Genomic DNA, 24,954 nt, shown 5'->3' with positions numbered 1-24,954 from the left:
AATCAGTGATGGCATCTGGGATGAAGGAGTCTTCCCAGGAGTGTACAATGTCCCCGGTGTGTGAATGCAGGCTGGTATATTCAGGCTAACGGAGATGGGTAACGGAGAAGCGTGGACACTTTGGGGTAGCCTTATTTACCAATGGCTACAAAGACATAATTGGTAATTACTGTTAATAATACTAGTAGTAGCAGCCACTGTTCACTATGTACCAGTAATTACTAATTTACATGTGCTACTTGATTAAATTGTCCAATAAGCTTGAGAGAAAAAGAACATCATTGATCTCACTTTATATATGAAAGTCGAGGATTGGTTAGATTGATAAGACACAGTTTGGGAACCGAAACCCAGGTTTGTTGGGTCCCCGTTCTCATAGCCCTAAGATACTGTGGCAGGAGCGGGGGTATGTCCTGGGGTGTGAGTAGCAGATGAGAGGAAGGACATCTTCTGGGACAAGATGAGCTAGAGGCCCCTTGTCCTGGATTGGGTGCTCATGTCCCTCTGACAGCTGGCCCTTGGTCAGTGCCACCAGACCCCCTCCAACCTGCCGGCCTAGCCCTGCAATGACCAAGCTTCCCTTCCACACACTCTGCTTCTGTAGCTGCTCCTCCTTCCCCAAAAGACAACCACTAAGCAGCTGGCCAACAAGAAGAGGCATCACCAGCTCCTCTCCCACCTCGGCAGTGCCCTCAGCCAGTGCCTGGGGAGACGCCCTCCCCACTGGCCTCCTTCCAGCCGGGCAGCCTCAGCTCCACCCACCAAGCGGGAGGCTAAGCACAGCCCCTGGCTCAGGAGCTCTTTCCATTTTCCTGGATGGTTGAGCATCAGAGCAGAGTAGAACTGCCTGAGGCAGGGGATTCTATCTGTCCCACAAAGCACTGTTGTTCGTCAGGATGGTTTCCTTCTTAAAATTACACAGACAAATCAAAACAGGTAGCTGCTATTCTCATAGCTGGGGGCAGGGGGCATTCCTTCTGGGAATCCAACTATCTAGCTAGTTCGGACCACGCCTCTACCTTCCTGTCCCCACGACAGGCAGGGCTGAACGCAGGCCTGCACAGACATGGACTTACGGGTGTGTGCATCCTCAATGTGGTCCAAAGCTCTCACTTCCCCTTCCTTTGTGCCAACAGAGGAGAGAAAATGTGGGAAGAACCCTAGGAGTCTTGGTCAACCATCAGTTTCTCCAACCACCAATCATCTTTTAGAATATCTCCCTATTTATCCGAGCCAGGGACCAAAGTTAACTGGACTCTCTTTTCCCAAAATCATCTCACTAAGTCTCTTCCTTCCAGGAGAAAACCGAGGGTAGAGGTGTCAGACAACAGCAGATGAGGCAACCTGAATCTTCTGCGTGAAAGACAGTGTTCCCTTTTGACAGTTCTTGGCTTTCGTCTTTTGGATCAAGCAGCCTTAGTTCAGAGTGAAGTGAAGACAGACAGGAGCGCTCACAGCGCTTGTATCTCACGGCCCAGCTGCTAACGAGGGCAATGGAGCCAAGGCAGGGCCAGGATCAGAGGCGGCAGGTGTGAAAACCCAGCAGTCGCTGGCTGCTTCCACCTTGTGTTGGAGGCTTGTGAGGTGCTGTCATGGGCTTCGTCTTCCTTGACCCATAACCAACTTCTGAGGCTGGTTTCATCCTCCCTCGCTCACAGCTGAGGATGCGCAGAAATGACTCGCCCACCGTGACAAAGGCCCAGGGTTGTCCCTGCAGGGCCAGTGGGCTCTCTGCTCCACCTCTGCTGGAGACGCTGCATGAGTGGGTTCTGCCTTACTTCACCCCACACCACGGCCAAGAAGCCAGCGTGGGCTCACTTAATGAGGGAGCATAGCATGTTTTCCATTTAGAGAAACTCCACCTGGCAAAAGTCATTTTTCCTAAACAAGGTTTCTCAGCCTTGGCACTGCTGACACTCGGGCCAGTGACTTCTCTGTTGTGGGGACTGTCCTGTGTCCGGTAGGACGTTCAGCAGCCTCCCCGGCTCCTACCCGCCAGACGCCAAAAGCATCATCCCCCCACTGCACTCCCAATTGAGTTGTGACCACCAAAATGCCTCCACACTGCCCACTGTCCCCTGGGGGCAGGGGGCAATGGGGGGGGGCAAAATCACCCCCAATTGAGAACCAATGCCCTAAAATAATAATCAGTTTAGTGGGGTTAGACAATTTTCACAGGACTTTCTTTCCCATTTGCTACTCAAATATGGTGAGATGGTGAAATGAGAAAGAACAGTGAGTGAGAACAGTACGGCCGTGCCTAACTCGCATCGACATGAAACACAAGCACTGAGTTCACTACCTGGACGGGGCAGCTCCACGCCCATCGTTCCACATGATCAGGGTCTGGATGCCTTCCTCACGTGGGATGGAGCAGCCCTGCCTCTGGCTTCAGACACAAAATAGCATCTCAGCAGGAAAAGCAGAGCGGCTGTGATGAGAGAAAGGCGCAAACGAGGTGCACAAGCTCATCTAGATCAGAGGTTCCAGCAGGATCCTGTGCTGCTAACTTGTAACTCAGCCATGAACTCAGGGGTCAAGTGCGCCTTCAGCATCTTTGTAGCCACAGCACTTAGCACAGCTTGGGGCACAAGTAGGTGCCAGATGACTATCTGTTGAACTGATTAATACCATGTGAGCAGTAATATTTTATTATTTCCTTGAAAACTGAGCTTCCTCGTTAGCCTTTGCCAACCCTGGGAGCTTGTGTTCATGGTTGCCCTCAGCTATTATAAACCATACAGTCACCCTCAGACAGTGTCCATCTATAGGTTCCATGGCTGTAAGTTGCTGTGTACTAAGTAGAAGCTGCCCTTGCCAGGCAGGCAGCATTTCTGACCGGGGTGGCAACCTCTGATCTGAGTCTGGGACTCTGACGAGCCTAGAGGTTATTCTCAAAGGCATCACGCTGACCTCGGCCATCATCTGCTCCCCACCCCCGAGGACTCATCCCCCTGGCTGGGGAGAGGAGCCGCATTCCCAGAGTAGCTCCTGTATCTGCTGACCTGCCAGAGCTATGAATGCTGCACAGAGAGGCCAGGACCCCCTGGAGGAGCCCGGCTCCCGACGGAGGGCTCTGCACATGTGAATCCACCGGGACAGGAACAGACCTTCACATGGACAGTCTGCTTCCGGGAAAGTCCCTGTTTGTCTCCGATGAAAAGCGGCACCAAGTAGTCACCACGCGGAGGCTTCTCAGCATAAGTTCCACTGAGCGACCTGCAGAGGGAGAGGGACCTTAGCTGCACTGACTTGTGCATTTGTTCAGCTGCTCGGCGGGTATTTCCTAGGTGCCTCCCACGTGCCAAGGCTCTGTATGAAGTCAGGGTCACCAGAGCGACCCTCACTCGGACACCAGCTGCAAGTGCAGGGGTTCCCAAGACCACCCTCAGGTTGATAATTCTCTAGAAGGACTCAGGACTGGCTGAACACTGTATACGCAGGGTTAGGGTTTATTACACTGAAAGGATATGGATTCAAACCAGTCAAGGGAGGAAGTACATGGGGCAGAGTTTAGAAAAGTATCAAGTGCAGAATTTCCAGTTCTCCTGCCCATGGAGTCGGGACCACGGCACCTCCCGGCATCCATGAGTGACAAGATGCGTGGAATGTTGCCAACCAGGGAAGCTCACCGAGCCCTGTGTCCACAGTCTTTATCAGAACTTGGTCTTGTAAAACTGGTTAGCCACCCACATGGCTGGTTAACTGACACCCACACGCTTACATGACCCAAAGGCCACACCCAAAATCACATTGTTCTTATTGACGGACACAAGATCCCCTCCCCTAGGTAAGCAGAGACACTTTTATCAGGCAGGATATTCCGAGGGCTTGGAGATCACCTCCCGGAAGACCAGACCTCTTTGGGGGTACGTTTCAACGCTTTACAGCACACTCTGGGTCTGGGAAATATAAACATGGACTCACAGTTTCAACTAAAAAACAGGTCACATCCTAGAGACCAGTTAATAGAAGCACAAAGTAGGATGTTGACACTGGATGCCGGTGGTTCCTCCTGGTAAAAGCACCCCAATTTTCCTTTGGGGGAGCCCACACTTCCTGAACTCTCAGCCCGTGTGGGTCAAGAGAGGCTAAGCCCAGATCCCAGCCAGATCCAGATGTGGGCTCAGAACCAGCCAATCAGCACTTCTGCCCTCCTCACCCACGATGCTGAGCAGGACAGGTAACTCAAGCCTTGCAGTGAGGTACACCTTCTTGCTAGGTGCCAGGATGAGTCCCAGGGACTCCCAGCTGCTACCCTGCCACCTCCAGAGGAGAGCCTGCCTTAAGATGAAAGGACCCAGAGAAAGGCAGGGCCAAGGTCCGGAGCTGCCTTCTCCAGGAAGTCCTCGGGGCCCCCAGCTCTGCTGGGAGACAGGCTCACTTAGCCTCTTTCTCGGTTACATAGCTAACACATTCCTCTTTTGCTTAAGTCTGTGGAAGTCAGGTTTCTGTCTTTTTCCATCCTTTATCCCCGACCAATGCAAATACTCACCATTATTTTCCGCCAGCCTCCACGTGTCTTCTGTGTTTGCCCACGTATTGTCCAATCTGAAGGTGAACGGGTGGGAGTAGGGCTCCTGGGCCCCGTCCTCCGCCTCGATGGGGCGGGGCCTGCCTCCTGCAGACTCCAGATCTCCCGGTATCGAGACCGTGGGTGGAGGGTGGGCGTGTCGTCGTTGGTGTCTGACAGGAAGAGCAGCATGGGCCCCGTCCCCGTCCGTGGCGGGACACCTGTGGCGGGGAGATTCCAAGAGGGTTGCTGATTAACCAAAGAGGCTGCTCCATGCACACAGAACCCTGGGGAATTAGCATTCTCAGCCTCTGGGAAAAGAACCACTCCATGGAAACACTGAGGCCGCTTCCCTCTCAAAGTCATAAGCTTTACTGCAGGGGCTCAATCTGTTTTCCTGCTTTTTTGAAAATTCAGAATATCTGGGCAGGATAAGTTAACAAAAGACTTTGGCTTCCCTGGTGGCACAGTGCTTGAGAATCTGCCTGCCAATGCAGGGGACATGGGTTCGAGCCCTGGTCTGGGAAGATCCCACATGCCGCGGAGCAACTAGACCCGTGAGCCACAACTTCTGAGCCTGCCCGTCTGGAGCTTGTGCTCCGCAACAAGAGAGGCTGCGATAGTGAGAGGCCTGTGCACCGCGATCAAGAGTGGCCCCCGCTCGCCACAACTAGAGAAAGCCCACGCACAGAAACGAAGACCCAACGCAGCCAAAAATAAATAAATAAATAAATAAATAAAATTTAAAAACAAACAAACAAAGAAAACCACTTGCCCCTTCACATCATTTGTAGAAAGAGGTAGAATGTAGAATCATCGAGTAGATTAAAACATCAGTCATGGGCTTCCCTGGTGGTGCAGTGGTTGAGAATCTGCCTGCCAATGCAGGGGACACGGGTTTGAGCCCTGGTCTGGGAAGAGCCCGCATGCTGCAGAGCAACTAAGCCCACTCACCACAACTACTGAGTCCACTCACCACAACTACTGAGTCCACTCACCACAACTACTGAGTCCGCTCACCACAACTACTGAAGCCCGTGCACCTAAAGCCCGTGCTCCGCAACAAGAGAAGCCACCACAATGAGAAGCCCGAGCACCCCAATGAAGAGTAGCCCCCGCTCACTGCAACTAGTGAAAGTCCGCGTGCAGCAACAAAGGCCCAGCGCAGCCAAAAATAAATAAATAAAGTAAATTTATAAAAAAAAAAAAAAACCCTTTTAAAAAAAAAAAAAAGAAGGCAGCCATTGGAACCAAGCCGGAATGCCAAGCACAGCTATTGCTCCTCCTGAGGGACCCGCAGAAGGAAAGGCCTGTACCCACAGGCAAACACAGAAAAGGTGCAGCTCCACCAAAGGGCCAGAGAAAGGGAGTTTCCGTGCCTTCTCTTTCATGCTGTGTAAAGGCTTTGGAAAAGGTCAGTAACTATCTCTCTGATATTTGACAGGTCATGGTTTTTAAAGGGACCAACCATACTGTAGGGATGGGAATACAGCACTGAATCAGATACAGGCTCTACATGGGTGTTCCCAAAGCAAGGTCCAGGGACCAGCAGCTTCAGCGTCACCTTGGAACTTGCTAGAAATGCAAATCTCAGTCCCCACGCCAGGCCTCATAATCAGAAACCACAAGGGTGAGGCCCAGCAACGGGCATTTTAACAGGCCCTCCAGGTGATTCTTATTCTAACTCAGCATGCACCGGCGTGGACCTGTGCTGGTCTGGAGCTCTTGGTTAGCTGCCCACAATGAGACAATAGCAGAAACTGAGAGCAAGTGTTGGGGAATTTTTATAGTCAGTGGCATTACTGTGACCCCCAAGCACATAATCATTTTTTGTAATTTATTTTTTCATATTTTATAAAATTATTACTCCACAGTGAATTGGAAATTAAAAGAAGCAAAATATGGTCCTTCTCAATGGTTGAGAAGCATTGCTCTAAGGAAGAATCTCAAACTCTCGTGCCCGCGACGGTCTGAGCACATGGCAGAAACAAGCGAACTGCTCTGATGGGGATTGGAGCCAGCTGCTGAGTGAGAGGTGGAAGGGACATGATGCAGGACCCTCTCTACGCCCCAGATGATCGTGACCTCGTGGGACACAGACCCAGTGATGCCGAATCTTCCTCTTTTTCAAGAACAACCAGATAATTTGGGCTGTTAGCTTAATCTCCTGATGTTTAAATGATGGCAGCTTTATTAGTTTTTTCTTTTTTATTACAGTAAAATACACGTAACATACAATTTACCACCTTAACCATTTTTAAGTGTGCATTTCAGTGGTATTAAATATTTCACATTTCTGTACAACCATCACCTCCATCCATGCCCACAGCTCTTTTTATCTTGTAAAACTGAAGCTCTGTACCTATTAAACACTAACCCTCCATTCCCCTCCCGCCAGCCCCTAGCAATCGGCATTGCATTTTCTGTCTTTATGACTTTTGACTACTCTAAGTACTCCTATAAGTGGAATCACATAGAATGTGATGGGCACATTTCACGTAGCACAATATCCTTAAGGTTCATCCACACTGTAGCATGTTGCAGAATTCCCTTCCTTTTGAAGGCTGAATAATACTCCATTGCACGTATAGAGAACATTTTGCTTAACCATTCATCCATCAGTGGACCCTTGGGTTGTTTCCACATTTTAACTATTGTGAATAATGCTGCTATCCGTGTGGGTGTACAAATAACTCTTTGAGACCCTGTTTTCAGTTCTTTTGGGTACATACCCAGAAGTGGAATTGCTGGATCATACGATAATTCTGTTTTTAATTTTTGAGGAACTGCCATACTGTTTTTCACAGAGGCTGTACCATTGTCCATTCTCATCAGTGGTACACAAGGGTATCAATTGCTTCACATTCTCCCCAACAGTTGTTTTCTGATTTTCTTACGGTAGCCATTCTCCTGGGTGTGAGGTGGTATCTCACTGTAGTTTTGATTTGCGTTTCCCTGATGATTAGTGATGGTGAGCATCTTTCATGTGCTTATTGGCCACTTGTATATCTTCTTTGGAGACATGTCTATTCAAGTTTTTTGCCCATTTTTGAATCACAGGTTTTTTTGTTGTTCTTATTCTTGCTGAGTTTGAGAAGTTCTCTGTATTTTCTGGATATTAATCCCCTATCAGATATATGACTTGCCAATATTTTCTCCCATTCTGGCTTTGTACTCTGTGGATAGTGTCTTTTGGTGCACACAATGTTTCCATTTTCACGAAGTCTGATTTGACTATCTTTTCTTTTGTTATCCGTGCCGTTGGTGTCGTATCCGAGAAATCGTTACCAAATTCAGTGTTGTGAAGCTTTTGTCCTATGTTTTCTTCTAAGAGTTGTCTTATTTTAGGTCCTTGATCCATTTTGAGTTAACTTTTGTATACGGTGTTAGGTTACCTGTTTTTGTCTTTGGATCTCAAGAAAGCCTCTTGAAGACAACATAGAGTCAGATCATGTGTTTTTATCCATTCTATCAATCTCTGTCCTTTGATTGGAGAGTTTAATCTTTCTATATATAAAGTAATTACTGATAAGAAGGGAATTAACTTCTGTTAATTTTTTGCCCACCCCGGCTCCCACAAGCAGTGTGCGCAATTCCAGAGACACGTGCACAGCTGCCTTCCGTGGGGCTGGAGGTGGGGAAGGGTAGCTGCTGGGGAGGGTACTGTGCTAAGAGTTGAAATGGACCAAAATTAACCACAGTTTACAGTCTGCCTTCCCCTGGAAGGTGCAAGCCTTCAACAGATTCCTGAGGTCCAAAATAGGTACATGAGACAGATTCTGCCAGCACGACTGTCTGGATGGGGAGAGAGATTCCTGTGCCTCCCACTCTGCCACCTTCTTGGGGATTATCGAAACTGTGTTTTTAAAAACAAAACACTAAGCAACCCAAGTGTCCATCAAGGGATGAATAGATAAAGTGTGGTATATACACAGAATGGAATATTACTCAGCTTTAAAAGGAAGGAAATGCTGGGGCACATGCTAGAACACGGGTAAAACTTGAGGACATTATATGCTAAGTGAAATACGCCAGTCACAGAAGTTCAAATCCTGTGTGATCCCATTTATACGACATCATTAGAGCAGTCACATTCATAGAGACAGGAAGTTGAATGTAGTGCCAGGTCCTGGGGGTGGGGGGAACGGGAAGTTATTGCTTACTGGGGGCAGAGTTTTAGTTTCGGAAGATGAAAAGAGACAGATGGAAAGATTCTGCAGATGGACAGTGGTGAGGGTACACTGTGACATACAGTATGAATGTACTTAATGTTCCCGAACTACACACCTGAAAATGCTGATAGTGGTAAACTTTACATACATTTCACCACAATGAAAAAGAAAACACTTCTGTCGCCCAGAAGCCAGAGGGCCGCCAGTTTACAACCTTTGATAAAGGGGAACTAGAAATACATAACAAATTCTTTTAATACAAGAAAAAACTGTAAAAGAATTTTGTGCTAAATGCAAAGGAAACGGACAAGTGGATTCCACCTTTGGAGGTCAGAGACCGCTACAGAAACAAGCAGGCATCGAACCTGGGGAAGTGTGTTCTGGGTGGCGTCTGGTATTCTCATAACTGGAATGGAGTCGTCCTCAGGAGCACATGAAAGGAGCTAATTTCCAACAGGGATCCTCTGGGGCATGTGGCTAATTCTGCATAACCCGCCACCCGTCCCGCTCCTGTCTCCCCACCTTATCCGGCTGGCAGTTCTGTCCGGATCAGTAGCATTAAAAATTCCCACCTGAGTCCCAGGCCCAGCGCCGACGCCTTCACTGATGATGAAGGTCCCGGGGAGGAAGGCGGCCGGGTCGTTGACGCTGGCCACCCGCACACTCGCGGTGGTGCTAGCCGCAGCCTGCGGGGCCTCTGCAGCCGCCCCCCTTCGCAGGAGAAGAGCGGCTCCTTGTTCTCCACGGCCACGACCAGGCTCCGCACTGGCTGAGTCTCACAGTCCAAAGGCGGCTGCCGCAGAGAGAAGATTGCATCAGCACCCGCAGCTCTGCTGGCCAGACGAAGCCTGCTCAGCACGCGTGTCACTGTCAACCCAGCGCCTGTGGCTTTTGTGCTTCATTTATTATTTACATCGTCTTTGATAACGATCAAAAGACAGTCATCAGCCCATTTTCAGATCACTTATGGAGTTCTTTTTTTCCCCTCCCCGCTCCTGGTTGAAAAGAGCCACCATCCATCAGAGGGTAATGAAAAATGCAACAAAAACCATAACCTAATAAAACATTAATGTGACAACTCTACTGCAAAAAAATTAGGGGAGCTTAGGGAAATATAGATATTAATGATCATAGCTATTCAGGGTACAAAGTGGTCAGTGATTTAAAAGGATTGAAAGACTCGGAATATCTGGGAAGTTCAGCCCCAGGCTGAATTCAGCCCCAGGCTGGTGTAGAGAATCCACAGAGCCTTGCTATTCACAGGGTGGATGTGGCCCGTCGGCATCACCTGGGAGCTTGTTACACTGACAGGCAGAAACGGGCCCCACCCCAGACCTACTAACTCAGGTCTGCCTTTGAACCTGACCCCCAGGTCGACTCACCTGCACTGCGCCAGAGGCACTGGTCATTCTAGGGTCTACTGAGAGCAATTAAGACTAAAGGCACTGGAGTCAGACTGCCCCAGTTTGAACCGCTATTCCAGCTGTGTGACTTCCTGAAAACAACCCAACCTCTCTGGGCTTCGGTTTCCTTATCAGTAAATGAGACAGTAATACTTTACTGCAGGGCCAGCTCTCCACTAGTCACAGCAGGCAAACTGCCAGGAGCCCACAATATTTTTACGGGTCCGTGCAAATGTTCTAATTTCTTTCAAACCCAGGAGGAAAAACAATGAACTCATAGAGTTAGAGAAAATATTTTAAGTGCTTTTATCACAACAGGAGAAAAAAATGTTAGGGACTATATAAATCTATTATATTTTGTCTAAAACAAAAAAATTTAATGTTGGAGTAATTAGTCATATCAAAAATAATCTTTAAGGGACTTCCCTGGTGGCACAGTGGTTAGGAGTCCGCCTGCCAATGCAGGGGACATGCATTTGAGCCCTGGTCCGGGAAGATCCCACATGCCGTGGAACAACTAAGCCTGTGCACAACTACTGAGCCTGCGCTCTAGAGCCCGCATGGCACAACTACTGAGCCTGCATACCACAACTACTGCAGCACATGCCTAGAGCCCATGCTCTGCAACAAGAGAAGCTGCCGCAATGAGAAGCCCACGTACCACAACGAAGAGTAGCCCCTGCTCACCACAACTAGAGAAAGCCTGCACACAGCAATGAAGACCAAGCGCAGCCAAAAATAAATTATTAAAGAATTAAAAAAAAATCTTTAATATTGATATGTATAATTTTGGTGGGAGGAGCCATGGAGGCAAAAGGGCTGAGGGTCCGTGGCAGAAATCACTGTGCAGCCCTGCCTTCCTCACTGGCCATGGGGGTCGGAACACACGGATCATCACCACGGTTGGCGCCTATTTCATTGTCAGGAATCCTACAGAAAGGACCTCAACATCTATAGCTACCTGCGGGGATGCATTTACCTTGATTACATTTAAAATCCCTTCATTGGTCTCAGGATCAGTCAAAATGTCAAAATGTCCCTCTTCATTGCCATTTAATATATTGAACTTCACTCTCCATGCTGACGTAAATGGCGAATCACCATCTTGGACCTCAAGACATAACACGCCCTGGCTGGCTCGGCCATCTGCTATCTAAATGTTATACTGACAGAAGCAATCATTATTTCAGTGTCATGGAGAAAAAGAAATGCAATTGAAAAAGAAAAAAAAGAAAGAAGAAAGAAAACATAGGCCTTGGAGACAACAACCTGGATATTTGTCTTGTGACTGAACTTGACCCCTAAGGATCTGCAACTCTGCCTGTTACAGCAGAACAAGCATCAGTAACAAACATCTCCTCCCTGGTCCCTGTGACTTGGTGTCTGAATAACTGAATAGTTGAGTAACTTTAAAAGTACCCTTCAATTCAACGTGATGCACTACTTTTTAAAGAAGTTTTAAAATAATAATACATACCTTAGTTTATGCTGCCTAAAAAAAATCTAACTCTTCTCCTAAAATAGAGCTCTTATGATTATTTCAATTAAGACGATCGTTTTTCTAACATATAATAGATCTTTCAGATAGCTCCTTATTCAACACTTTTGGTGACAAGATAATTTCTCTAGATGAGCACATCAAAATAACAGCGTATATTTTCTCCAGCCCTACTTTTGGGAGCACAGCTTTTAACTAAGCCAGAGAAGGATTTTGAAACAAGACTCAAACATAATAAATATGTTTCAGTTATTATATACTGTTAGGTGAGATGCTTTCATTGAAAACATTTCAACTTTGGTCTATACAATTAATTTTTTTAAATGACAGTTTAAAAAAATAATTGTAGCATTTATTTATTCAACAAAGGCTACTGTGTACCAGATCCTGGTTTAGGTGCTGTGAAAAAGACAGCAAAAATCCCATCACCAGGGACCTGAGAACTGAGTGTGTGTATGTTGCAGGGGTCAGGTTGGGAATTTAACCAGGTCATCAGGAAAGGCCTCCTTGAAAGAGGTCAGGAGAAGGACACAAATACAATGGACATTTTCCTTTTAAAAGTTCATATGGAAGAATGAAAAATTAAGAAATTGAAGGTAGATCATGATGGGTTTTTATTTTCTCTCTTAGCAATCTTCTGTATTTTAAGTGGTATGGTGTTTCCAAACTGATGGGAACAGTGGGTGCCAACACTTTCTTCAAGCCTGAGGACCTAGTAGCATGTGAAATCCTGTGTGGAACCCAATATATATAAATCAGGTGAGCTGGGAAAAGCCAGGCCCGAACCCACCTACCCATCTTTCCTATTTCAGAGCTCTGAACATTGTGCGCAAAGCTCAGGCCCAGACTTCTCACCCAGGGCCAGTTCTGCAAGGTCTGCAGATATTTTCAGTTGTCACACCTGGGGGTGCTGCTGGCATCTAGTGGGTAGAGGTCAGGGAGGCTGCTCAGCATCCTACAATTCACTGGGCAGCCTCCCCCCCACCCCGTACCCTTCCTCCAGCCCCAAATGTCAACAGTGTGGAAACTGAGAACCCCTGACGCGGATGGAGCAGGGATCCTCCGTCCTCCCCAAGCCTCGGTTCTCTTACCTGCAGAATGGAAATCACGCAGCAGCTCCAACCAGTAAGCACCTAAGGATCCATGTAAATGCTCTGAACACAGTTTCTGGCACAAAGTAGTAAAAATGCAAGCTCACGTGACTGTTACTAACTGGTTCTCTATCAGTATAGTTGACATCTTGATTCTAATTTACGTTATTTTGGAGCATTGCACACATCTTGGGTGATATGGGGAATTCCCTCAGCAAAACCAAGCCTAGGACGTGGAGGCCATCCGTGTGGGGACTTAGAAGCCGAGGCCGCGCAGGCGCCTTACACAGTCGCGGCTGAACGTGGCACGTGGTTGTAGCCGTCTCGCACACGTATGTGAACCATGGCCGTGGATGACAACGGTGGTCCTCCACAATCCCCCGCTCTGATGAGGAATGCAAGCCGAGGAGCAGTCTGAGTGGAGAGGAAAAGGAAAGTCAAGCCCTTCAGACACAGGAAAGGGGAACGTTAACACAGAAATATTCCATTTTAGCAATTTCACTAGCCAGTCTAGCCACAGAGGGTTTCTCACTGCAAACATAAACCCTAAGTCTGGGGCTCAGAGATCGAGTACCCATTTCATTTTTCCAAAACAATAAAGTGCACATAACCTCGTAATCTAAGCATCCTGACGGTCGTATTTCTCCACTAATACGGTCAATCCAGAAGGCACTTTCTCTCAGTAACGGTGTTTGGGAAACAAGGACGTAAAGGACATGAGAATTTGGAGTATTTTCTTGATCCAAATCCACTGTTAACATCTCAAAAATAGGTTGACTTGGAAAGAATGTTTTCAATTGTTACTGTCGGCCAAAGGCAGCCTATCAAACCAGTAGGAGGATGATTCTTTGCTAAATGGCATTGAGGCATACGCCAGAGTGGATTAAATACTTAAATACAAAGTCACGCTGTAGACATACCGGACAAAATAAAGAGGGATAAATAGTCATAAGGTCAAGAAGCACTTTCTAATCATGATTGCAAATGTAGCAGGCTTAAAGGACAAAACTGGTACCTTGATTTTTAAAAGTGTGGCAAAAAAACTATAAGCGAAATTTAAAAGGAAATGATAAACCAGGAAACATATTTGAAATACACATTGGCAGATAGAGACATACACATTGTTAATATATATGTAGAAAAGTGACAATCACACCAGCAGAAATGGACAAAGAAAAGAACAAGCAACTGATAAAAGAAATAAAAGTGGCCAAGAAAGCTATTGTGTGTTCAAGCACTTAATAATCAGAGATGAACACTGAGCCCTCTCATATGTTGCTGGGAGACGGATAAATTGCAGCACTTAAGTTGTGTGTGCAGTTTGAACCAACAAGTCTACCTGTCTGAATCTGTGCTTAGTAAATACTTGAATGGCACACACATTTAGCTCAGATATGTTCACTGAAGCATGTTTTATGACAATAGCAGAAAGTGGCAAAAAGGTTGGTTAAAAACCTTAAAGCACACCATAAAATAAAATACGACACAACAGGATGCTGTAGGAGAACACTGCTAGGTTACAAACAGCAAAATTGCATTTTTAAAGAGAAAATTCATAAATATGCACATATAAAAAAGCATGCTCATATATTTATAAATATTCGATATATACACATATACGTTTTGTACTACCATAAAGATGAAAAAAGCATGTAGATATACGAATACACATTTGTAATTATATGTATAAATCTGTGAATATATACACACATATAAATATAACATACCATGGGTATATACATACACACATATAAAATGCAAAGAAAAATATTGAAAGAATATAAACTAAAACATTAATTGTACTTACCTCTAATTGGTAGTAATAGAGATGCTTGCCGTTTCAATCTTTTTGTTTCTTGGAACTTTCCAAATTTCCTCGAGACAGTTTTGCAAAATAAATAATGCTTTTGTGTTATTAAAATAGATGCACATTTTAGTGAGGGCGGTTTGGATTTAAAGGCTCACAGATTCATAGAGATTTTAGATGCCATCTTGCTGCCACTTTACAGATGAGACATTTGCAGAGATATTCAGGATCCTACCACCCACCTCTGCCTCTTCTTCCCTCATTCATTTGGCTTTATTTTAGATTGATATTTATGTATCAGCTCTTCCAACTGACAATTTTCACATCATTTCATTGCCAATACAAAATGAGGCTTGCAGACCTCCAAGCATTTTGCTCTAATCCACACCCTGCAACCTTTGGGATGTGAACAGGGAAAAGTCTCCCTGAAGACAGCTAGGACCAAGTGCCCTGTCACTATGCAAGTAGGAAAACCTTCATGGAACAGAGAGGACAGGAAGCCCCGAGGCCCCGCCGTGCATACCTGCAGTGTGGTTCTCCTTCACACTGATGTTAAATTCCTTCTCAGGAAACTGGGGTGCATGATCGTTCACATCGCTGATCCTGATGTTGAAAATCAAGGATTTATCTACAATTTGTCCTGTTAAGCGATTCACAACATCAAAATAAACCTAGGATGCAGAGAACCACATTAATGTTGTACAAACCATTGATTAGATGACACGAACCCCATACCTGTCGGTGTAATTGTGTCCTGCATCTGTATCCTCCATAGACTGAAAGTCCCTGAGGGCAGGGATCACAGGCTCTCATTCACCCTGTGGCCCCAGGGATTGAGCACAGTGCTGGCACAGACCAGGTGCTCAACCAGCATCTGTAGAACAAATCAATGCACTGACTTGAAAAAATACTTCATTCGTTATTATTAGGTTCAAATCTCAATTTTTCCACTTGTGTCAACATAGGCAAGTTGTTATAAGTCTCAGTTCCTACATCCTATCAGTCTTCTGATGAGAAATGAACACACTAATGAATATTGGTGAAACATCACAGAGGGCAGACACTTAAAAGCTTTCGGGAAAGTGAACATTTAAAGTAACGAGGACTGGGAATTCCCTGGTGCTCCAGTGGTTAGGACACTGTGCTTTCACTGCTATGGGCCTTGGTTCGATCCCTGGTCAGGGAACTAAGATCCTGAAAGCCGTGAGGTGTGGCCAATAAATAAATAAATAAATAAATAAAGTAACTATGACAGCCATTGACATACCGTGGGTTCTTAAACGGTCACTGCTGTTACTTGAATAAGGAAGGTCAATTCATCTCAAACATGCATTTGAGAAGTCTTTCCTTTTAGAAGGTCTCAAATCAGTAATTTAAGCTTCTACCATTAGTTTCTTAAGAAACTTAAAAAAAGGAGCAAATTAATCTTAAACAGAAAAAAGGAAGTAATAAGGATAAAAGCATATATCAATAAGATTGAAAACAGCAAAATCAATAATGTCAATAAAACCAAAGGTTGATTGCCTTCCCATATAAATCTTGGGGTCAGCTTATGGATGTCTATAAAAATTCTGCTCATCTTTTGAATTGGCTTGCACTGAATTTAAATTTGAGAGAATTGTCATCTTAATAGTCAATCTTTCAATCCATAAACACACTACATCTTTTCATTCAATTAAGTCATCTTTGATTTCTTTCATCAGTGTTTTATAAAAGTTTTGAGTAAACACATCCTGCACATATTTTAGATTTGTACCTAAGAATTTTGAATTTATACCGAAGTACCTCATTTGTCTGGTGATATTGTAAATGATATTGTTTTAAAAATACTGATTTCCAATTATTCATAGCTGGTCTATAGAAATACAATTAGTTTTATGTAGTAACTTTAAAATTGATTTTCATATGTTAAAAATAGGCAAAGGATTTGATCAGACACTTTTCCAAAGAAGCTATACAGATGGCAAATAATGCATCATTTGTCATTAGAGAAATCCAAATTAAAACCCCAATGCGAAACCTCTACACAACTATTAGAATGGCTAAAATAAAAAACCTGACAAAGATGCATAGCAATTGGAATTCTTACATATTGTTAGTGAGAACGCAAAATAGCTCAGTCATTCTGAAAAGTAGTTTAGGAGTTTCTGATAATGTTAACATATGCTTTTCATGTGATCCAACAAGCCCACTCCTAGATATTTACCCAAAAGAAATAAAAACTTATGTTCACATGAAAATCTGAATGCTTTTAGCAGCTTTGTGAAAATTTTGCCAAAAATTGGAAAGTACTCAAGTGTCCATCAAATGATGAGTCGGTAAATTATGGTCCATCTGTAAAAGAAATACTAATCAGCAAAACAAAACAAACATAAAAACTTTTGCTGCATGCAACAATATGGATGAATATCAGATGCATTATGCCAAGTGAAAAATCCAGATTTAAAAAGTGACATTCCCTTCCCTGGTGGTGCAGTGGTTAAGAATCTGCCTGCCAATGCAGGGAACACAGGTTCAATCCCTGGTCCGGGAAGATCCCACATGCCGCGGAGCAACTAAGCCCATGCACCACAACTACTGAGCCTGCGTGCCACAATTACTGAAGCCTGCACGCCTAGAGCCCGTGCTCTGCAACAAGAGAAGCCACCGCAATGAGAAGCCCCTGCTCGCCGCAACTAAAGAAAGCCTGTGCACAGCAATGAAGACCCAATGCAGCCAAAAATAAATAAATAAAAATAGATAAATAAATTTATGAAAAAGTGACATTATGTGTGATTCCACTTTACCTTCTAAACAAGGTAAAAATGTAGGGACAGAGAACAGATCAGTGGCTTCCAGGGGTTAAGGGTTAGGGGAGGGTTTGATTATAAAGGAGAAGCATAAAGAAATTTCAGGGGTAAATGGAACTATTCTGCAGCTTGGTATATTAAATGTAAAATACTAAATGTTTTAATTAAAAAAAAACTAGTCAGACAAAAATATAACTATGTGCTTCTTATAAGGAGATACACCTTAAATATAAGAATATGAAAAACTTGAAAGTAAAAGGATATATATATATATATCCTCTATATATATGAACTTCTCTATATATTATCTTCTTTTGGTTAGTCTTTGAAGATAGATAGATAGATAGATAGGTAGATAGACTGATTTTCAAAGACTATCCAAAAGAATCTCATCTAGTTATCTAGCTACAGATACAAAACTTTAAGGCAAGAAGTCTTACTAGTCATCAATGGGGACATTTAAAAATCATAAAAGGCTCAATCTATGAGGAAGATATGACATAGCAATTCTAAATCTGCATGCACCCGATAACATAGCCTCAAAATATAAGCAGATAAGATTAACAAAACTAAAATGGCAAGCAGAGATTTTACCATATTCCTCTCAGATAGAACAAGCAGATAAAAACAGGTAATCCGTAAGGATATCAAGTATTTAAACAACATAATTAACTGACTTGATGTGATTGATGCCATAAATAGAACAATCTATCCAACACTGCAATATACACATTCATTTCAAGAGCACATTGACTGTTTACTAAAATTGATCATATGCTAGGGTATAAAGCAAGTCTCAACTAATTTCAAAAAATTACAACCATATAGAGTATATTAAGCTAGAAATCACTAAGAAAGATAATTTACAACCCCAAATGTCTGGAAGTTAAGCAAAGCACTTCTAAATAACGTATGGGTCAAAGAAGAAATCACATTGGAAATCAGAAAATATTTTGAACTGAATGGTAGTGAAAACACAATAAATCAAAATGCATTTTCCTCTCATCATTCAAACTTCAAACCCAGGCTTTATATGCATATTTTGATTCTATAGAGGCTAGCAGGTCAATAAAAGCTTGCAAAATGATTGTTTACAGACAACCAATCATTTTTGTATTTGGCAATAAGGGGTTTTTGAGATTTGCCCGTGCCATGACTCCTAGGTCTCAAGTTCCTTGTTGAAAGCATGTTACCAAAAAACTTTCTTCCCGAATTATATTCTGCTCACACAAAATGCTGGGTGATATAAATGTGTGATCTTTTATTTTGTGTATCAGAGGCTTGGGTGTAAGGAAATAACCAGAAGTCTTTCTAAATCTGACAGTGCGGTGGTGTAAAAGTTTCTGCTTTGCTAGCTTCTTGGGAGATGTTGGAGTCTTGCAAAACTCACCTCATAGTGAATTGGATTGAAGAAGTATTTATGGAATGAAAAAGCAGAAAGGCAATAACCTACACATTTGCCATTGACAAAGGAGCAAATGTGGTGAAGTCTCCGTTGGTGAAGGAGTCATGATTGTACAAGGCTTTGTTTATGTCCCTGATTTGGGCACCGTAACAGAAAGACTGCCAAGAGCAGAAAGATTGTGGGCCACTTCAGCCAAAACACACCTCCAGGAGATTCAGGAAATGCATCATCACCTACTTATACAAAACAGCTATTACATGTGAAAACAAACAAAAAAGCTGCCTGAACCACAACAAAAGCCTTGATTCTGTTTTTCCGCAAATAACAATACCACCTAGCACTGCCTAATGTTTGCTTGCAGGAAAGGGCATTCTCTGGAACTGCTGAAGATGTAAGCAAACTGAAGCATCTTGAGAGAACAAGTGTTTCTCACCTGATCCCTGCTGCAAAGATCCTCGCATCATTCTGCTCTGAGCAGATGCTAAAATTGGTGTGCATGCGTGTGTGCCTGTGTTCCTGTGTGCAATGAAAGCTGAGATGCCAGTGGGGATCCTCAGGTCATTTTGTTTCCTTGAAAGCCAGTTACACCCCGTCATTACCATATTTTTTGCAAATGATTATGTGAAGCTGTAAGGACACACAAAATATTAGATACAAAAATATATAGGCAAAGGCAACAATCTTAAGTCCACTTCTGAGAGCATCTTCTTCAAGTGGTTCATCTGGGGGGATGGACCATGAGACTGCATCAGCACCAATGACCAGCTCTTGAAGACCAAGGTTTTAAGGGAAGAGGCACCATTGTCTTAGTCATTTACCTTTAGGGCAGAGGAAACAGCTAAGGACTCAGTGATCACATCAGAGGGAGCCAACAATGACCCTGCTCCTCCAAGTGAGCAGTTCTCTAGTATCACAAATGTACCTGTCATGTCACTGCAGGCCGATTTAGAAACTGTGAAGAGAAATTATTGTTCTTGCAGTAGGTCAAAATGTTTAAATGGAATCCTTAATTTTCACAGAATTGTAATAAATTTTGAGCTTATGTAGGTTGACAGCATATAGTAAAAATGCTTGGAAAGACATAGATGTAAGGTGATCACTTCTGTGAGATCAGACCAGAGTGGAAAGTTGGGGGTGAGGGAGAGGTTTTTAATGACTATTCCATTAAAATAAATAAATAAATAAATAAAATCTTATGGAATTTAAAATTCCATAAGAAGCCTTTATTACTTTTACACCTAAAAAGTAAGATAAGCAACAGGAACTCTTGTTCACTGATGGTGGGAATGCAAAGTGGTGCAGCCACTTTGGAAGACAGCTTGGCAGCTTCGTACAAAGCTACACTTACTCTTACCACATGATCCAACAGTCCTGCGCAGTGGTATTTATGCAAAGGAGTTGAAAACTTATGTCCACACAAAAACCTGCACACAGATGTTTAAAGCAGCTTTATCCATAATCATCAAAACTTGGAAGCAACCGAGATGCCCTTGGGTAGGTGGAGGGATAAACAAACAGGGGTCCATCCACAGTATTCCCCAATGGAATATTATTCAGCAACGAAAAGACACGGAGGGGGCTTCCTTGGTGGCACAGTGGTCGAGAGTCCTCCTGCCAATGCAGGGGACACAGATTCGATCCCTGGTCCAGGAAGATCCCACATGCTGCAGAGCAACTAAGCCCGTGCACCACAACTACTGAGCCTGTGCTCTAGAGCCCATGAGCCACAACTACTGAGCCCACATGCCACAACTACTGAAGCCCGTGCGCCTAGAGCCTGTGCTCCACAACAAGAGAAGCTACCACAGTAAGAAGCCCACGCACCGCAAGAGTAGCCCCCACTCGCGGCAACTAGAGAAAGCCTGCGCGCAGCAACGAAGACCCAACACAGCCAAAAATAAATAAATACATAAATTTATTAGGGAAAAAAAAAGTAAAGACATGAAGGAAGCATCAGTACACATGGCTAAGTGAAAGAAGGCAACCTGAGAAGGCTACAGACTGTATGATTCCAACTATATGGCACTCTGGAAAAGGCAAAACTATGCAGACAGTAAAAGGATCAGGGGTTGCCGCGGGCTCGGAGGGGAGGAAGGGATGAATCGATGGAGCACAGAGGAAGTTTAGGTCGATGAAACTATGATACTAGCAGGGTGGATACATGTCACTAAACACTGTCAAAATCCATAGAATGTACAAAACAAAGAGTGAATCCCCATGTAAACTATGGGCTTGAGTTAATAGTAATGTATATGAGCTCATCGATTGTAACACGTGTACTCCACGAATGCAAGATGTTAATAATAGAGGGAACTGTGGGATGAGTCGGAAAGTGAGGGGGTATATAGGAACTCTGTACTCTCCAATCTATTTTTATGTAACACTAAAATGGCTCTAAGAAATAAAATCTATTAAATTTTTAAAAGGGTCCCTACTTGTAAAATAAGGCATGGGCAACCATATATATATGTAGTCAGTCTACTTTGACTTGTTGCTGAATCTCTCATTGCTCTAGGATAAATAGCGATTTTATTTGTTGAAGGCTGAAAAGATTTCAGGGAGTCCGCAGAGAGGCAGAAGCAGCCCTGAGGAGCTCTCAAGGCAGATGACCCCTTACAATGGGAATGTTGGTCTCTCAAGGGGCCTCTGGTTGCCAGGTACACAGCCCTGCTTGGGGATGCTAAGTAAGTATGGGGTTTATTCCCAGAGAAGAAACTTCAGTGAAGCCCAGGGAGGGCGGACTCACCAGGGGACTGGCTGAGCCCTTGCACAGATCAACTCCTTTCTTCCTTCACAAGTCCTGGAGGGATGCCCCCTTGTCACCCTGCTCTGCACCATATGAGAGGTTCCCTGGCTGGCAGGCTCTGAGCCTGGAAGCAGAGCAGCCCAGATTCAAGTCCCGGTAGGTGTCGACTTGACTGTGCCACCAGCCGGTCGTCTCTTCCCTCTGTGGACCCAGAGTCCAGAGCAGAGGCTGCTTCACCAGACGGGTGTCTTAGGGCCTTGGCAGCTTCACGCAGCCATCTTCCCACCCCCCTCTTCCTCACAGCTCACACGGTCTCCTTTACTTTGCTGTATGTGCCTCCTTGGGCCTCCTTCCCAGCAGACTTGCTGCCCTCTCACCGGCAGCCTCCACAGTGGTCCCACTCGGCATCATAAGATGCTGGCCTGGGCCCCGGGTCTACTCCTGTTCAGCTCTCTCCTCTCTCCCTACGAGACAAAGGATGCGGTGAGGCTACTAGTACTGAACTCATCTGCTTCAGGGACTCCAACATACATTTTTAAATTTTTGTGCAAGCAAATTGGCTTTCTCAAAAGCAGCATTTTCACAGGCTCCTCCATAATTTATGACTGTGCTGCAACGCTCTGCTCCTTAATCACCCTGACTTCTGGCTCTAAATCTGTGCCAACTGTAATCCTTCCACTTAAAAACAGGAACCACATGTTTGTTTTATGTTTATTATTCTATATTCCATTTATTATCCTAAAAGCTGCATCTGAGACCTTTAGTTCTGTAAGATGCCTGAGAGGCCTATGTGCTATTTATTCTTTGGCAAGATGCTAAGAATTTCCGGGGGACTCAGAATCACAATGTTAAAAGGAAATGTCATGGATATTTTCTGCACTTGTAAAGGGCTTTCAGCCTTTTGTTATAGCCTTGAGACTTACATCCGTGGATAAACACACTCCAGGGCATTGACATGATGGCTACTTGAAATTACATGTACAAGATGTTTACTCTCAGACACTAATGAGCATACAGAAACATCTTAAATGCCAAATACACAATACAAAATCACAACTATGCGTAGGTTATAAGTAGGTAAAGATGACTGTGTTGAGATAAAGATCCACAAATAATCGTTACAAGGAAGATAAAAAGGTGATTTTCTTGAGTGTATTTGTATCTTATGAAATTGAGCATATTTTGATATAAATAGATAAGATTCCTATACAGAAAGAAGACTTTTCCCCTCTCCAGCTCTGGCTTCGATTTTTCAGCAATTCTTGACCGGTGCTACTGCTTTCTCGTAGATTTCTTATGGGGTTAACAGGAAATTAGCTCCCTGCTCCCCCCCCCCACCACCTTCAGAACACAAGTTTTTTAAGGTTTTAGTCCGTTTTAGTGACTCCTTTGCTATCCTCAAGGGTAAGGCAGTGCTACTAGAACTGTCTTTCTGCCAATACATTAGGGTTACTTAATTTTTAATAACATCCTCTCCTTATGCACAGCCGAAAAGCCGTAATAAGCATTCTCACAGAGCAGATGGTTAAGCTAGAACACTCGGTTTGTGCACTGTGCCTGTGACACTCTGCTTATCCCACTGCCATGGCTGGTAATCCTCATCAGCCTGTTTCAAACCTTCCTAACTAGTACGGTAGCCCCTGTGGGTTAGTTTCCTATGGCTGCTGCAACAAACTGGGTACCTATGACAGGACTGTATTCTCTTACAGTTCCGGGGGCCAGAACCAAAACCAAGGTGTCTGTAGGGTTGGCTCACTCTGGGGGCTCTGAGGGAGAATCTGCTCCAGGCCTCCCTCCTTACTTCTGGTGGTGGTGGTGTCAGCAGTCCTTGGTGTTTCTTGGCTTGTAGACACATTGCTCCAATCTCTGTCGCCAGCTTCCCATGGCCTTCTCGTCTGTGTCTTTTTCTCTGTGTCCAAATCTGCCTCCCCATACAAGGATGCTGGTTACTGGACTAAGACCCACCCCAATCTGGTATAACCTCATCCTAATTTGATCACACCTGCAAAGACTCTATAACCAAATAAGGTCACATTCACTGGTACCGGGGTTAAGACACAATTCAACACTCGGGAAGTCTGACACTACATTTTGCTGTTCTCATTCACTCATCCAACATAATTGAGAATCTACTATGTGCAGAGGCCAATTCTTGACTCTGGGGTAATAAGAGCAAATAAGGCAGGGTCTCTCCCTTCTTAGAACTTCCATTTTAATGGGGAAATTGACCATCATTAGAGAATCAAACAGGAAAGTAGGAAACATGGGCCTGGGGATGCCAGATCTCCTAATTTTTCAGGAGAAACTAGAATTTTGAGATTTTAGGTCAAATTTCCTTTTTTTTAAGAAAAAAATTAGAAATAAATTTGGTTTTTGAAAACTGTTAACCAAACAAAACGCTTTTGCCGGCCGGAATTTTATCCTTCTGACCGTGCCCATTCCCTCATTTTATTCCCTCAGAATCACCTGGAGAGAGTTAACGTGATCTCCTTGCTCAGGCTGCACCGCAGACCACTGAAATCAGAACCTGGGGAGGGGGAGGGTCCCAGCATCAGGATGTTTTAAAGCTCCTCGAGTGATTCCAGTGTGTGGCCAGCACTAGATTAGAGAAAGTGGGTTCACACTGAGGCACTGGGGGAAGTGGTTCAAGGCAGGAGGGGTGCAAGGAGAGCGTTCTGCAAGAGCAGCTTCTGAGTTTTCAAGGGGAGGTCTTGGAACTGCAGGAAAGTAGCCATGGGATGGTAGATGGTTCCTGAGCACCTGGTATGTGAGAGCTGATTGAGCTGTGCTGCAGTGAAAACACACCCTTGATTTTTGAAGACTTAGTATAAAAGAAGGGAAAAGATTTCATTAGGCACTTTTTTACTGGTCACATGTTGAAATGATATATTTGAGACGTACTGGGTATACTGGGATAAACAAAGCATATTTAAAATTTAATTTCATTACTTCCTTTTACTTCTTAAAATGTGGCTATTAGAAAACATTTGAATTGTAGTAAAATACACAGCTATTAGAAAATTGTATATTACAGGACTCACATTATATTTCTTAAAGTCTAAAAGCCACAGAGCTAGTATAGAACTATTGACATAGCTTTTCTCCATGGTCCCTGGACAGCAGCATTACTGTGACCTGGGAAATTGTTAGTGATGCAGATTCCTAGGCCCCATCCCCAGACCCACTGAATCAGGGCCAGCAGTCAGTACTTTAACAAGTCCTCCTGGAAAGTCCGATGCACGCTGAAGATGGGGAATGGGGTGAGGCAGGCTTCCCAACTCTTCCCAGGGGTCAGGGCAGTGTCCCAGGAAGATGAGCTGCTGGAGCAGAGGTTCTAGCATCAGCCCCAGTGGGGTAAGCTTTGATTTCTTTAGGAAAATGAAAGTTTAAAAGGAACAGGACGTAAGCTGTGACAAAGCGAGAGAGAGGCATGGACATATATACACTACCAAACGTAAGGTAGATAGCTAGTGGGAAGCAGCTGCATAGCACAGGGAGATCAGCTCGGTGCTTTGTGACCGCCTGGAGGG

General features: G+C 44.4%; 1 protein-coding gene across 1 annotated transcript in view; it reads right to left on the bottom strand.

Moving 5' to 3' along the window:
- The window catches only part of CDH26 (cadherin 26), a 55,722-nt gene that overhangs the window by 17,703 nt on the left and 13,065 nt on the right, over positions 1-24,954 (bottom strand). The window contains 13 exon segments of the mRNA XM_060032887.2: positions 1,625-1,754; positions 2,303-2,390; positions 2,393-2,431; positions 3,006-3,068; positions 3,071-3,219; positions 4,492-4,633; positions 4,636-4,734; positions 9,185-9,373; positions 9,376-9,478; positions 11,068-11,241; positions 12,987-13,091; positions 13,289-13,454; positions 15,004-15,155. Coding sequence (XP_059888870.2) covers positions 1,625-1,754; positions 2,303-2,390; positions 2,393-2,431; positions 3,006-3,068; positions 3,071-3,219; positions 4,492-4,633; positions 4,636-4,734; positions 9,185-9,373; positions 9,376-9,478; positions 11,068-11,241; positions 12,987-13,091; positions 13,289-13,454; positions 15,004-15,155 — 1,599 coding nt within the window.

This window comes from Delphinus delphis, chromosome 15 (assembly GCF_949987515.2).
Source record: "Delphinus delphis chromosome 15, mDelDel1.2, whole genome shotgun sequence".
NCBI lineage: Eukaryota > Metazoa > Chordata > Mammalia > Artiodactyla > Delphinidae > Delphinus > Delphinus delphis.
The sequence above is the reverse complement of the archived record's forward strand: the minus strand, read 5'-3'. Positions and strand labels throughout refer to the sequence as shown.